At 41.4% G+C, this 16,334-nt stretch overlaps 1 protein-coding gene across 6 annotated transcripts in view; it reads right to left on the bottom strand.

Annotated features, from left to right (window-relative positions):
* Positions 1-2,782: 2,782 nt before the first annotated feature.
* The window catches only part of a1cf (apobec1 complementation factor), a 44,167-nt gene continuing 30,615 nt past the window's right edge, over positions 2,783-16,334 (bottom strand). For 2 of the 6 annotated variants that reach the window (XM_072239721.1, XM_072239722.1), the window contains exons 9-12: positions 14,385-14,602; positions 14,140-14,276; positions 11,178-11,305; positions 2,783-4,267 (exon numbers count right to left, since the gene is read on the bottom strand). In XM_072239721.1, the coding sequence (XP_072095822.1) occupies positions 4,044-4,267; positions 11,178-11,305; positions 14,140-14,276; positions 14,385-14,602 (707 nt within the window). In that variant the 3' untranslated portion in view covers positions 2,783-4,043. Of the gene's footprint in view, positions 4,268-11,167; positions 11,306-14,139; positions 14,277-14,384; positions 14,603-16,334 lie in introns of all 6 variants that reach the window. The other 4 variants (XM_072239723.1, XM_072239724.1, XM_072239725.1 and 1 more) reach the window with 4 other exon arrangements.

Here is a 16,334-nt window from a genome sequence, read left to right as displayed (position 1 = left end):
AATATTGAGTTTGAAATAAACTTGCAATGATTTAAACAGGAAAGTAAAACACAAAATTAAATTGATGATCATTAGTATGTAACACAAAAACAGAGACATCAAGACCGAAGCCATGACTTTGATCTAATCAACTATGACTGACCCAAGACTGGCTTTCACGAAAACGCAACAAAGGGGCAATAAAACTGGAATAGGGAACACGTTAGGTAGATTCAGTGAACATAAAAACATTACAAGGTTATTGACCTGAAATGTTAACTCTGTTTTCTGTCCGTCGAACTGTTGATCCAGAGACTTGTTTGAATCTCAGTGATATCTGATGAATTTAAAAACATGTAATTGAATAAAGTTGGAATAAGAATTTGCTATCTGTAATGGAAACTGCACTGTTGTTTAAAAAATGTGGTTCACATTTTGGAAGGTTGAATTTGAAAGCGGATTATAGGGCTGGTGGCAGGATTCTTGGCGATGTAGAGAACAGGGATCTTGGTGTCCATGTCCATATGTCTCAATGTCGTCGCACAAATTGATAAGGTGGTTAAGAAGTCATATGGCGTGTTGCCCTTCATTAGTTGAGGGGATTGAGCTCAAGAGCCATGAGGTAAAGATGCAGCTCTATAAATCCTGGTTAGACCGCACTGTGTTCATTTCTGGTCACCTCATTATAGAAGGATGTGGAAGCTTTAGAAAGGGTGCAGAGGATGCTGCTTGGACAAGAGGGCATGTCTTATGAAGATAGGATGAGTGAGCAAGGGCTTTTCTCTTTAGAGCAAAGGAGGATGAGAGGTGACTCGATAAAGGTATATAAGATGAAAAAAAGCATAGATCGAGTGGACAGTGAGAGACTTTTAGACAGGGCAGAAATGACTAAAAGTGTAGAGAGATGGGCACATGGAAAGCCCTGCGAGGGGTGATGATAGAAGCAGATTTATTAGCAATATTTAAGAAACTCATAGATAGGCACATGGATGAAAGAATAATGAAAGCTTCCCTAGAAGGGAAGGATGAGACTGATTTTAGAATAGGTTTAAAGGTTGGCACAACATCGTGGACCGAAGGGCCTGTACTGTGCAGATATGTTTTCTGTTCTATTAATGCTCTTTGGGGAAGTGTATCTTCCATCTTTAACTGGTCTGTTTTGTATGTGACTGATCTTTGCAATGTGATTGATTGCCTTTTAACTGCCCTTTGAAATGATTTAGTAACCTATTCACTTCTGGTGGACAACAAATTGCTCACTTTGTCAACAATTTCCACACCATGAGTGAATTGAAAAAACAGCATTTTCGTGACGTTTGAAAGATTGTGGAAGGACTTTCATGATCTGAGAGATGTTGAAATGGCAGAGCTAAGATAGCTAAAGGTTCTGCCCTTTAGTGGTGGAGTTGACAGTAAGGGTATGACAAAAGTCTGATAGAAAGGAGTATTGAATTTTCCTTTGAAATGTGGCAAAGGACATAATCTAGTACCGTGCATTACAAGACATTGGTACATCAATGCGCTGAATTGTAAAAGAGAACACAGAATATAGAACCTAAAGCACAATACAGGCCCTTTGGCTCCCGCTGTTGTGACAGCATTTAAGACCAATCTAATCCTTCCCTCCTACACAGTCCTCGATCTTTTTCTATCATCCACGTGCTGATCTAAGAGTGTTTAAATGCCCTTCTACCACCAACCCCAGCAGCGCATTCCACCACTCACTGTGTAAAAATCTTACCTCTTACATCTGCCTAGAGTGATAATGGAATCATTGTTAAAGGGGGTATTTATATATAGGCATCCGTTAGTCTCGTGAGACCATGGATTTGCGCCATGGGGTATTACAGCATTCTATATTATATTATTGACAGCACTGATATGACCGGGTACATTCAGCAATGTTTCACCACTTGTCTCTATGTGGAGACATGGCTCCTGGGGACTGGTGGTGGACCTGTTAGGCCAAGCTCAGTGCTGAGACATGGGACTTGGGGCTCCAACCTTCACAATCAGGTTTATTAACGCCGACATGCGGCACAAAATTCGCTGATCAAAACAAAGTGCGAACAAAGAATAATGAGTTCATGGGTTCACGCGTCATTTGGAAATCTGATAGTGGAGGGGAAGAAGCCGTTCCAATGGCGAGCACGGCTCATTGTTGGAGATCGCCAGTGGCTGTTACATGTGATTTCCTATGTAGATCCATAGGTCTTCCTCAGACCTACCTGTTAGCTGTCTCTTTGTTTGCCTGCACACCTTTCCACAAAGAGTTTGCTGCCATAGAGAAGAGTGGCAAGGAGGAAAGGGTTCAAACTGTATTCCTGGCAGCCTGATTATTTGTTTTTTTTTAAAGTAAAAGTGACAATATACCTGAAAGCATTCACACTGACTAAGAGTGTTATAACAAGTCAATTCCAAGCAGCTATGATTAAAACACCACACAACCAGCAAAACCTCACTAACAGAAAGATCCAGCTCACCCTTAAATTGGTTAAGGGATAAACATTGGTTGGTGCACAAAGATTAGTCTTCTGCTTTTTGGGATTAGATTCACAAGAACTTTTCTGTTCACCTGAGAGGACTGACGTGCCTTTGTTTGAATGTTCCATCAGAATGAAAACACTTGAGACAATGCAGAGCCCACTCAGTACTGGTGTGTGTTCTACTGTCAAATATACTTCCATGCTCATAGACTTCTGGTGAGAATACAGTCAACTGATACTTTTCAGATTTGTAACCTAACAAGTGAAGTGTATTTGTGTAAAATGTTTACTAGAAACACAATTAATAATGATTATATCTTTAATTGTGTGTGTTATATTTACTGATACATCCAAAAAAATCTTGTTATAATTGATTAAGACACATTTTACATCACTTTGATGGTAAATGGACAAAGAGGTTAAAATGCAATGAAGCACACTATGGCTTTACAATATTCCTTTAATAACTTACAATTAAACAGACACAAAGTAGTATTACTATAATTTCATGGTGCCAATTTATGTATGCACTTATTAGTCAATAATTTTCCTCTGATAACAGTTTCTATAATTTTCTTTCGTGACCATTTCAGTATCTGAGAGAAAATGTTACATTCTGTACAAACATTGATATTTTCAAAACTGGGTACAAAAATAGTTTCTGAACACTCCAGGGTGCGTTTTAATACTGTTACCATTGCTTGCTGCTTTGGCACCTTCCTGAATACCTAACCAAGCACAAGTACAACATCGATGCTCTTCTAAACAAATTAAAGCATAGTTTTGTTCCAGTTTAAAAAGAAAGAAAAAGAAACAGCCAAAGCAACAGAGAAAAGGAACTGACTGCCTTTAAAATGGTAAGGTGGTAAATACTGCAGAAAATTCAACTTGGTATCTAATTTAATTGAATAATATATTAGCAGCTGCACTTTTAAGCTTTTTTAAAAGATATTTAAGCCTGAAAGATATTTCTCACTTCATACGTGGAAATAGAAATGTTTTTCATAGCATCTGCTCACGTCAGAACATTTTATTTTTTGGCATCACAGTTAGATTAAACCTTGGCAGATTTTCGCTGTTGGCACAAGGTGACCTAAACGATGTGTTGAAATTTAGTAAACATGAACTCCGTCAGTAAATACAGGGTCTAACGTTGGATATCTTTTAACTACATATACGTACAAGAGTCACACATATCTTACACAAAACACTTCAATATTCTTCTAATATCCAAGTATCCTGTATGGCAAAAGTATGAAGTACAAAGTAAACATAAAGGCCAATTTATACCTGAGAAATATAAAAATATTAAAGGGCTATATATCTTTTTTTTTGCTTTGTTTTAAAAGATCTCTTAACTTAAGATACATCCTTAATGTATATTTATATACATGTATAGTAGCTGAACAGAATTACAGTCTAACTAGATTCTAGGTATTATTGAAATCACATCCTTACTCCAGGTCATTTGAATCATTCTGAATAATTCTATTAATCTTTTCCTACATCTGGCTGTTAATTTAACATCAACATTGCTGAACTGTGTTGGCAACGTTGCTCAGCAGTGTCCATTTCGCCTCAGAACGCTCCGTAGGTGTCTCCACGGGGAGGCACGGCGAAGGCTGGATAACCATCGTATGTTGCATACGTAGCTAGGTCCTGTCCCAAGGCAACAGCTTGCTTCAGCTGTGTAGCTGCCAGAGCAGACGCCGCGCCAGATAAAGCATATCCTGCAGCATAACATGGGAATGGGAGATCAGTAGATGAAGCCAAGTAGGAGACAGGCATACACAGAGGTCTGCCTGAAAGAAGAGGCAAAGCAATCATTACCCGGAGTGATAGTTACCATTTGAGTTAATACATTCAACTTCAGGTGCTACCATGCTATTATTTCCATTTTTGTGTGTTTTCTTTGGCCTTTTTGATTACTTGTATCTGAGGATCATCCTTTGCCTTATAAATAAGGAACTGACTTTGTTAATTACAACAGCCAACTTTACATTACTTATGCTGGATTAGTGAGTGGCACATACAAAATATTGGATGATTTCAGCAGGTCAGGTGGCATCAGTGGAAAGGAATAAAGTTGATGCTTCAAGCTGAGACCCTTCATCAGGAACAGAAAGAAAGGGGGAAGAAGCCAGAAAAGTGAAGGGGGGAGGGGAGGGAGTACAAGGTGGCAAGTGATAGGTGAAGCCAGGTGAGGGGGAAAGTATGTGGGGGAGATGATGTGAGAAGCTGGAAGGTGATAGGTGGAAAAAGTAAGCAGTTGAAGAAGAAGGAATCTGATAGGAGAGGATCATGGCTGAAAGGGAAGGAGGGGGGGCTCCAGAGCAACCTGAGGGGCAAGTGACGAGAAGAGAAGCCAGTTTAAATGTCAACTCCTTATTCTTCTCCATAGATGCTGCCTGACCTGATGAGTTCTTCTAGTATCTTGTCTGTGTTGCTCTGGATTTCCAGCATCTGCAGAATCTCTTGTGCTTATGATTTGTTGGATTACTGATTCTTACGTACAGAATTCTCTTCTACATCCAGGAAAAAAAAAACACATTTCTGAGCACATGCACCTTGTGGGCAGTAAGCTGACCCCTGCTTAGCATTCAGGCCAGTAAATCACAGCCATCACTTCTCAATTTGAACCATTGGAAAGTGAGATTCACTGCTGGTGAAGGTGACCACAAATTGTAACTAATATCACAGCACTCCTATTGACGTGGGTCCACGTAACATGCTTTAACTGTCTAGGTCTACAGGCGACCCTCTCATTATGGAGAATTGCTCTTCTAGAACACGGTCGACTTTTAGTAACACAAAATGCATCATCTGTATGTGTCGAAAAGAGTGAATTGAAAAAAAAATTGTTAATTTAGTTTTCACATAATATTCACATAAGAATATATTTTTATTTTGTATCCAAGAATTTCTGATAGTGATTTGTGAATTCTGTGAGGGAAAATTTCTGTTACCCAACTGCCATAACATGGGGGTCGTCTGTATTAGGCCTGTTCTTAAGTTCTTGTGGGACAAACTGATCCTAGTCCCTCAATTTGTCTTTGTATTGTGTTACGGCTACCTCACTTTCATTTGATGTTAAATTCAATCATTGACCACCTACACTTCTGACTACAGTCGTAAGTAACTAAAATTTATTTCTAGATACTGTAAGTAATTACTTAACTTATGGGCATTCACACTCATTTCCAGCTTCATTTGGATGCTTTTGGAATCCCTGCTTTCAACAATCCTAACCATAATAGCAAGACACATTTTTAACAAGAACAGATAACAGCAATTCACACATAGCAACAACTTACAAACCAGGTTTACTATGGAAGTGGCCAGGATCATTTTTCACTTGGGTAAAGTATGGCTCATATGGCTTACAATGACAAAAATAAATGAGAAGACCATGAAAAATGGGCCTCACTCTTCATTTTCCGCACTCTGTCCTTTTATGTTAAATGGCCAAATATCACTCAAGAATGTTAACCTGAGGTAGCAGATAACTGACCTAGACCCAGATTACTGTCAAGAATGTTAGCCTGACACAGAATAAATTGTCACTCTATCCCTCTGTATGTAATCTAGTTATTGTGGAAACTCTTGTTATTCAAGATTTGTTAAATAAGTTGAGAAAGAGTGGGGATGTGGAAATAAAGGGGAATGGGTAAAATCTGAGCATTATGTTTGGAACTATTTGCTTGCAGAATGAGCAGACAACATGGATGGGTTGGCCAAAATAGGGTGCTGCTTCCACCTGTCTCATCTCCTTCTAGATATGACTATATTTTTCCATTATCTTGCCAACATAGCTGTAATTCTAAATTTATTGAACCCTTCCCAGGCTATCTAATGATTTTTTTTAAAAAATGGATGTGCTAAAAAAATTGAAATAAAGGCAGAAACTTATGGAAACACTCAGCAGGTCAGGCAGCAGGTGTAGAAAGAGAAACAGTTAACGTTTAGGCCTGCGATCCTTCATTTTCATGAGTGTTTCCAGCATTTTCTGTTTTTATTCCAGAGTATTTAATGGAGCTTTCTTTCCCTTTCCAAACATGATGTGTTCCCAACATTCTTTTTAAACTAAAGTTTATATTGCAGTGCATGTGCAGTTGTCTGTATAAAAGTGGAGCGAGGTGGAACTTAAGGTGTGTACAATCAATGATCAGCTTTGGTTTATTATGAAGAACGTTGGCTATCCTTGTTTCTTTTGAAGGATATCTGTTTGATTGCAAGAAGCAGTGGCAGAACGCACATTTTTACCATCTGTATTTATATAGTTCCTTCATCACAATGAGTAGCTGCTGATCCCTGTGACTGGTAGGTTTCATATCACACCGAATATGAGGAAAGGTCTGTGTCCTGGGGAGTTCCCTACTATGTGAACATCTAAATTCCTTGGTTCCAATAACCCATAAATTGGAAGCTTTGCTTGACATATAAACTACCCAGTGAGACGTGGAGGAACAGGGGGATTTTGGGGTTCATATCCATAGATCCCTCCAAGTTGCCATGCAAGTTGGTTGTGTTATTCAGAAGGTGTATATTGTGTTGGCTTTCATTGGATCATAAGACATAGTGGCACAATTAAGCTGTTAGTCGAGGGATTGAGTTCAAGAGCTATGAGGTAATGTTGCAGCTCTATAAAACCCCAATTAGATCACACTTGGAATATTGTGATCATTTCTGGTCACCTCATTATGGGAAGGATGTGGAAGCTATAGAGAGGGTGCAGAGGAGTCTTACCAGGACACTGCCTGGATTGGAGAACATATCTTATGAGGATAGGTTGAGCAAGCTTGGGTTTTTCTCTTTGGAATGAAGGAGGATGAGAGGTGACTTGATAGAGGTGTACAAGATGATACAGGTCACTCATCTGAGTGCTACTGGTACCATGTAACCCAGTACTACCTGTCGCATGGTCGGGTGGTCAGCGACTAAACTGGCTCCCCCACCAGGCTTACCTGGTGAGGTGGGTGGCTCCCTGCAGGACAGAAAACAAGACCTGTCAAAGGGCAGATGAACCCTCTCGTAGGGTCAACGGCCATCTAGCAAGCACATGCCATGAAGCGCGGAAAGGGCATCCCTTGCATCGAAGCTTGGTCTGGCCATTCACTGCAACAGAACTTCCCCCAGCCGTCTTGGACCCCACCATGATGCTGGATCCGGGAGGGGTCGTCGAGAGGGTGGGTCTAGACCTGTGCAACCTCCTACTCACCTAAAATCCATTCACGGACATGTTGTTCCTTTCTGAGGAGTGGGTTATAAACCTCACTAACTGACTGAAAGGAACCATCATCATCCTATGGGATGGATAGCCAGAGAGAGAGAGATAGACAAGATGATAAGAGGCACATATTGAATGGACAGCCAAAGACATTTTCCCATAGTGGAAATAGCTAATATGAGGGGGGCAGAACTTTAAAGTGATTGGAGGAAAGTGTAGGGGAGATGTCAGAGATAAAATTTTTCACAGAAAATGGTGGATGAATAAAACGTGTTGCCAGCAGTGGTGGTAGAGGCAGATAAATTAGGGACACTTAAGAGACTGAGATAAGCACCTGGATGATAGAAAAACAGAGTGCTTTGTGGGAGAGAAGGATTAGATTGATTATCGAGTGCTGTACTGTGCTGTAATGTTCTTTGTTCTACGTTGGAACTTCCGTTCTGAATAATTGCTTTTTTAAAGATTCCCACTCTAGATCAGGTTCTTCCAGACTCTGGGAAAGAGTCAAGCCATAGATGGTGAAAAGAGGAGTCTATCCTTGGTCACTATGGGTACACAGAACGTGCTGCCCTTTAACTGGATGAACTGTATTTGAACTCAAAAGGAAGAGTGGTAATTTCCTGGGAATGTAATCCCTTGCGATTGCAAGCATGAAACCCATGGTCTTGTCCTAACAGTAAAATTACCAGCTTCTGGAGTGGAATGCAATGCCTGTGCAACCACTTTTGGCACAAAATGCTGGAATTTTGATTGGGCACCACTGGTCACTCTTAGTCCTTGGTGTATTGCATATCTGGCACACAAGGGAAGATCAGCAACTTCCCAATTTCATTCTTAAACCGACTTGCACAACTCTAATCCCTATCTCAGTCTCACCTCTTTGACCACTGTTTTTTTTGTTCTAATTGTGTTCTTTTCTTGTAAAAATTGCGTATGTTTTTTTATTTTCTTGAGAATGTTCCTTACTGATGTCATGTGCTTGTGATGCTGCAGGGAGTAAAGTTTTTCATTGCTCCCGTGAACGCATGTACTTGTGCATATGACAATAAGCACAACCTTGACTTTGACATGGATGTTGCTGTGCAGTGTTGCCAGGAAGCTAGGCCTCATTCTCAGAACAACTGTGTTTTGAATGTATTGTATGTCTGCAGGAATTTGATTTAAAGGCAACCTCCTGTAGAAGATCCCAACCAGCTGCTGAGAATCTGGGTTCAGGACAATCTCCTTTAGTTTTTTAAAAATTTTGCCTATGCTATCCTGCACCCACCAAACACCCACACCAATTCTTCCCAACCGGCCCCCTGATGATCACTCACCTCTCACCCCACCCTGACCCTGACAGAGTCACAAAGCTATACAACAACGAAAACAAGCTCTTTGGGCCAACTCGTCCATGCTGATCAATTTTTTTTAAAAATTTATTCATTTACAGGATGTGGGCATCACCAGCTAAGCCAACATTTACTGCCCATCCCAAGTGGACCTTGAGATGGTGGTGATGAGCTGCCTTCTTGAATCGCTGCAGTCCCTGAGGCGTAGGTGCAGCCACAGTGCTGTTAGGGAGGGAATTCCATGATTTTGCCCCAGCAACAATGAAGGAGTGGCAATATGTTTCCAAGTCAGGTTAGTGAATAACTTGGAGGGGAATTTCCAAGTGGTGGTGTTCCCAGGTACCTGCTGTTCTCATCCTTGAAGATGGTAGTGGTCGTGACTGTCAAACTGAGTTTGTGCAACTTCCCTGCATTTGGCCCACATGCCTCTAAAGTTTAGAGTCTAAACCTTTCTATTCCATGTCTCTGTTCAAATGACTTTTAAATGTCATAATTGTACCAGCCTCTACCACTTCCTCTGCTGCTCATTCCATATACTCATCGCCCTCTGTGTGGAAAGTATTGTCCCCCAGGTTCCTTTTCAATCTTTCTCTTCTCAGTTTAAACCTCTGCCCTCGCGATTTGGACTCCCCTACTCTGGAACAAAGACTGTGGTTATTCATCATATCCATAGCCCTTATGACTTTATAAACCTCTACACTCCAGCCTGATCTCTGGATTTGATTTCCCCACCTCCCCCCTCCTGATCCTACCCCATTTCCTAGCAGTTCAGAAGTAGCCACGTGTCTCTGTAACCCTCTCTCCAAAACCCTGACTCCTAATCTGCAGTGTCTGGGTTACCCCTACCGGTAAGGATTGAAAATTCAAGTTTATTTGTCATGTGTACAGTGAAATGCGTCGTTTGCGTTAACGACCAACAGACCCAAACGTGCGTTGCAAGTGTCGCCACACATTCTGGCGGCAACATTGCGTGCCCAGCAGAACAACACAGAACACAACAAGCATTAAAACACCAACAGCAAAACTAGTCATGTTCCTCCCTCCCACTCACTCACTCACACTCTCTGCCCTTTAACCCAAAGACAGGTCGTCTTCTTCGGCCTCCAGCCTTCAGAGGACTCAGATTTGGACTTGCACACGCAGACAGACGCACTGGGCCTTCAACCTCCCCAGGAGACTCACGGAGATTCACAGATCTGGGGCTCTGGCCAATGGAGCATATCTATGGGCTGTAGTTTCCAATCTCCAAACCACAGCAAGGCCAGGCCTCAAAAGGACCCTTCTTCCTGTTCCCATTAGTTCCTGATTCACAAGCATTTACTAGTCTCCGCACCCTTTCCAAAGCCCTATTTACCGTAGGTCACCTACTCCCACCACCACCATTCCCATATCCAACACCTACCCTTTGCAAAGCCCAAAACCCTCTGCCCTACACCCAATAGCCCCAACAGGGCCTCTGATCTTTGGGTCTCTCTCTATCCTTCCAGATTCACCAGAGTGGACGATGTATTTGCCTCTCAGCAAGTGAAGGAATGTGTGCAACAGTGGTCAGCTTCAGTTCCTACTGCAGTTTGTGTTGGTGGGACCATGCATATTATAGTTACTGTGCACTGAATCTTTCGGCCCAGTTTTAACCGTAGAGGTGAAATATCATGGAATTACACAGCACTAGAAGCAGGCTATCTCATCTATACTAATCCCACATTTATTCCCCCCTCTCCCCTCAGATTTCCATCCAGATTCTACCACTCACCTGCAGACTAGGAGCAAATTGCAATTAACCCACCAACCCTCACACCTTTGGGATAATGGGAGGAAATCCCTGCCGTCACAGGAAGGGCATGCAAACTCCGCACAGGCAGAGCTCAGGATTGTTCCCAGGCCAGTGGAGCAGTGAGGCGCCACAACAGGTGGAGTCTCGGTGGCTGACAGGGGTTTCCAACCTTTCTTCATGGTATTGGTCCATGGCACAAAAATGTTGGGAAGCCCTGTGTGTCTACATCCACATTCTAGGCCACTCTTCTTGTGTAAAAAAACACACACGAAAGGCTTGCCAGCAATGCACAACAGATGATAAATAGTAACTCTTTAACAGCATGCCAACTAACTGAATAGATGTTGCTCAGGAAGATGTCAGTACAGACCTTCACATACCTGTGAAAGCTGCATTTGGTGGCTCAGTGCCCTCCAGCTGGAGACCAAGAATCTGAAGTACGTGTTCCGCAGCATAACTCTTGGCTTCTTCCACAGCGGTGCAGAGTTTGGGTGGTGTGAATGGTTGGCTGCAGGAAACAATATTTAGTTCATTTTCAAACCTTACTGTTTCAGTTATGCATATACACTAACGCAATCCTTTACTGTATGTAAACATGGCTTCGAATTGATTCGGTAAATGATACCGAGATTTAACATTTCAAGGTAATTGTATGCCATACACCAAATTTACAGCACAGAAACCAGGCTACATCAGTATTTGTTGCTCACATTCCTACTTCAGCTACCTCTATCCGCTTCTCCCTCTAGTAAGTATTCTTAGTCTTAGAGATACAGCATCGTAGCAGGCCCTACTGGCCCAACGAGCCCTTGTCCCCACATTACATCCATGTGACAATTAACCTATTAGCCCATACATCTTTGGAATGTCGGAGGAAACGGGAGCACCTGGGAGAACATACAAACTCCTTACAGACAGCAGTAGGAATTGAACCCAGGTCACTGCTGCTATGAAGCACTGTGTTAACCATTACGCTACTACGCCACCCCACTCTCTTCCTCCTATATTGCTCCCCTTTTAGATGGTCCTCCAATTCCCACTCATGATAGCCAGATGCACATTACAAATGCAATCGGAAAACTGCAGATGTTGGAAGTCAGAAATAAAAACAGCACATGCTGGAAGCACTCAGCAAGTCAAGCAGCATTTGTGGAAAGAGGAACAGTTAACTGGGGAAGGGTCCAAGGCCTGGAACGTTTACTGTACATGGTTCCATAGATGCTGCTTGACTTGATGAATGTTTCAAGCATGTTCTATTTTTATTCCACCCTACAGCTACTCTGTAGGTGAAAAAAGGCTCCAAAATGGCTTCTAGGTTTAGCCACCTCCATTAGTGGAAATATCTCTCTGTCTACTCTTTACAACACCTTCACAATTTTGTTGCGATCTTGGTAGAAATCTCTAAAGGTTATCTTTAAAGTCTGCTTCTTCCTAAAGCTAAACTTATATAAAGTATTAGAACCATAAAGGTAGGGTCCTCCAATACACTATATCAACACTGAACATCAAGCTCTATCTATATTATATCCAATTCCATAGTCTTCTATGCATTGGAGATTCATGTACTTGTCTAAGTACTTCTTAAGTCTTGAGTTCCTACCTCCACCACCTCACAGTGGATTCCAGATTGCAAGCACATTAGTGTGAAAACATTTTTACTCAGATTCACTTGAAACCTCTTACTTCACATCTTAAACTTATTCCACCTTACCAGGGGGAGATGTTTTTTACTGTTATAATTCTGTTTAACTCCATTGGTTCCCAATCAAATCATCCCCGACTCCAGAGTACTCTGCTCCAAGGAAAAGAAACCTAGCCTATCCAATTCCTCTTTGGAACAGAAATGCTTCATTGCAAGCGATATCATAGTGGATCTCCTCTCACTTCTCTCTTAACAATCCTCTGGAAGATGGCTGGGATTCACTCTGCTACTCAGAGTTTGACTATTAAAGTAGCAGCAACGACGTGGAATGGAAGGTGAGAAGCCAAGAGGTTCTATTTGTGTCTGTCCTCGTAAGTCATTTGTACATGGTCCTGTCAGATTTGGCTTTTAATTAACTGATCTGAATTTACTACCAAAGGAGAACAATATTTTAACTATCCATCAGACACAAGCGCTTTGTCTCATTGAGGTAGGGAGGGGAGGGGAGGAGGGAACGTCGACTCAGACCATGAGAGGCCTGCATCAGGCATTTTCATGCTTTACAAGGTGCAGATTGGAAGTCTGTGTGGGGCGCCACTCCTTGCACAGACACTAGAGCAACGTGTGGTTAAGTGCCTTGATCAAGGACACAAACACACTGCCACAGCTGAGGCTCGAACTAGCGACCTTCAGATCACTAGACGAACGCCTTAACCACTTGGCCACATGCCCAACACTCATTGAGGTAATGGAAACAAAATGAATTTTCCATTCTACAACCCTCAAATCCAACATCAGTAGAGATTTACAAAATGCACACATTTTGAAAAAACTCAATATGGATTTGTGGGGCGCCATGGTAACATAGCATTTAGTGAGATACTATTAGAGCTCAGAATTCGGAGTTCAATTCCAGCGTCTTCTGTAAGAAGTTGGTATATTTTTCCTCATGAGCGCATGTGTCTTCACCGGGTGCTCTGGTTTCCTCCCACAGTCCAAAGACATACCAGTTGGGAGAGTAAGTGGTCATCGTAAATTGTCCTGTGATTAGGCAAGGGTGAAATTCTTGGGTTGCTGGGTGGTGAGGCTCATTGGGCCAGAAGGGCCTGTTCCCAGCTGTATCTCTAAATAAATAAATCGAAGATGAGTCAGAAGGATTTCCTGCTCCATGATGAGATCACACTGAGTGAAACGGTCATCTTTGGAAGGGTGATTGGATTTCTGAAGCTGCTTGGAAATGCTGAACTGGTATTGGAGGATAAGCAGTGCGGAGATGTATGAAACCACTAATACAATGTGAAGTCAGGTATGACTCAATTGCCCTCCTATCTTCCAAATCAAATGGGTTATGGGTTCAAGGGCCACTCCAGATTAGCTCATGCCTGGAAACTCCGCACACTATTGAGAGTGCTTCCAGAATGTGAGATCCAACACATAGCTTCAAAGAGAGCTCTCTTTGGCATCCTTGCTGATAGATCTTTTTCCACTAGTATTGCTAAAAAACAGATTGCTATCACATTGCTGTTTGTGATACCTTGCTATGGAAAAACCTGCCTACATCACTTTAAAACCGTTTACATATTCATTCCACATCTATCATTTTTACAGCCAAGGCTGGTAAATTGGACAAGTAGATGTTATCTATGGAGAAAAAACATAAGCTGTAAAAAGATAACACAAGATGAAATTGTATAACCTACATGTTTGTGAACTGATTGGCAAGAGCAGGAATGGTAATCTTGTATACAAAAAGTTGCCTTTGGTCTGGTCCAATTGCAGAATGGAGCTGGTAAACAGGCTGTCCCCAGCTATTCTTTTGACAAATATCTTCTAAGACCTGTGTTAAAACACGATTTCATTTTAACCACTTATTAGTTTAATTGAACAAACTTGTAGCTCACAAAAAGTTTTGATATCTTTTGTAGCAACTAATAATATCTCGTACCTGAGATGGGTGCTTTATTCCTTGTGGTTTTAGGGTCACTGGATTGGTTGGCGTGAGCTCCATTCCAGGCAAGAGGTCATAAAGTTTCTCCTCTTGCCTCTTGTCCGTTTTCACGTGGTAACCTGCATAACCACGTCCAATACCCGTATAAGCCAAATAACCTCGTCCTCCTAGCCCTCTAACTCCTGCAGCCCCTACAGGTACATTCATGTAAATTTCTAGGAATGCAAGAAGGCATTAAACTGAATCACCAGAAATCACTTTGATTCTCCTTTTGAAATGAAGAGGCTAGTTTTGATCACCAAGCTTGTTGAAAGATGGCATTCAGGCACTGATTAATGAGTATATGAAGCTTAACATTAATGTAAATGAATGGGAAATGGTATGGTTTAAACATGTTTCCCGATCATAAACAATGGGGACAACTAAGTGAATTTAACCATTGGTTACTAAATAGAAATAATGGTGTATGGGCGAGGGAGAAGATCTTGGGGAAAGCCCTTGTACCACAGATATTTTTGTGAGCAGCACATCAATCCCATGTTACAAACCATTGGGAATTTACTTCCAATGAGCTCATCTTTCAAAACACTCGGTGAAGCCTTTATTTAAAACATGCATGGATTAAGATATGATTCTGCTTTGTCATTTCCATATTGAATGTAAACCACTCAGAAAAACAGAACAGTGCAATTCTAAATATTTTCACCAATTTTGCAATTTCTTCACAAAGACCTGGTTATCATGTTGAATTTCTGAAGAAGTAATTCGATTAATTTCCATGGCATGCTTTTGTAGTATAACCCGAAGAACTATTTGCTTGTTACAGTATCCCTCATACTTTAGCCAGTTCCTTAATAAGCTACCAGACACACTTCAAATGGATTTACGAAATTAGAAGTCCATTATTTTATCAGAAGCCTTTCCCAAAGGTAAATTGTTTCACTTTCTATAGTTTAAATGTCACACAGAAATTCCAAACTAACTAATTTCAAGACAGCATCACGATTAAATGCATCTGTTTACATAAAATTGATAGATTCACAGATTAAAAGAAAACATAAAAATAAAATGTTTTCCGCACCATTGAAACAGTCTTTGGATATTCCACTCAGCAAAGTTTCTTTTACATTACTGATCAAACTTTGCAGCTTTTCACTTCCAACGTATTTGTTATCCTCATTTTACAAATGCATCTGAGAGGAGGTGCAATAAACTCAGTCTGCAACCAATGCTCAGATAGTTCAGAGAACTACATTGCAATTGAACATTACAATTATGGTACGGTAGCGTCGTGGTTAGCACAACACTTTACAGTACCAGCAACCCGAGTTCAATTCCCGCCACTGCCCATAAGGAGTTTGTACATTCTCCCCGGTGAGTGTGGGTTTCCTCTGGGAGCTCCAGTTTCCTCCCACAATCCAAATTGGCCATTGTAAATTGTGTCGTGATTAGGCATTGGGGGAATTGCTGGGCAGTGCGGCTCAGAGGGTCAGAAGGCACTATTCCACTCTGTATCTCAATAAATAATCTGGGAGAAATTGTGTTTCAATTGTTCTCTGTGATCTGGTTTAATACTGACTCAGTACACCAAAAAAAAACTGTGGCATGAGGAGATTGCACTACCCACACACTAAGTCTTCTGTCTTAACCGGACCAGGTAAACAGAAAATTGAAAGTTTTTGGAGATGGAAAGCGGATTATTTTGAACTGCTCATGTCTTCCGCTTAATGTGAAATATGAAGACCTCACTATCACAGGGAGGAGCTGAATTCTCATCATTCTCTTGAAGGCATTCCCAAGCTTATACTAACCCTGTTCTTAAAGCATCTCATTCATATCCAGAAATTGTCACTGTACTTTCAATCATCACCCTTTTCTTCTGCTGGTTGTATGACACACGCACACCTACACACCATTCCAGTACCTGTTTGTCTTTTAGAGCATTCA

The sequence above is a fragment of the Mobula birostris genome, chromosome 21 (assembly GCF_030028105.1).
Source record: "Mobula birostris isolate sMobBir1 chromosome 21, sMobBir1.hap1, whole genome shotgun sequence".
NCBI classification, from domain to species: Eukaryota; Metazoa; Chordata; class Chondrichthyes; order Myliobatiformes; family Myliobatidae; genus Mobula; species Mobula birostris.
The sequence above is the reverse complement of the archived record's forward strand: the minus strand, read 5'-3'. Positions and strand labels throughout refer to the sequence as shown.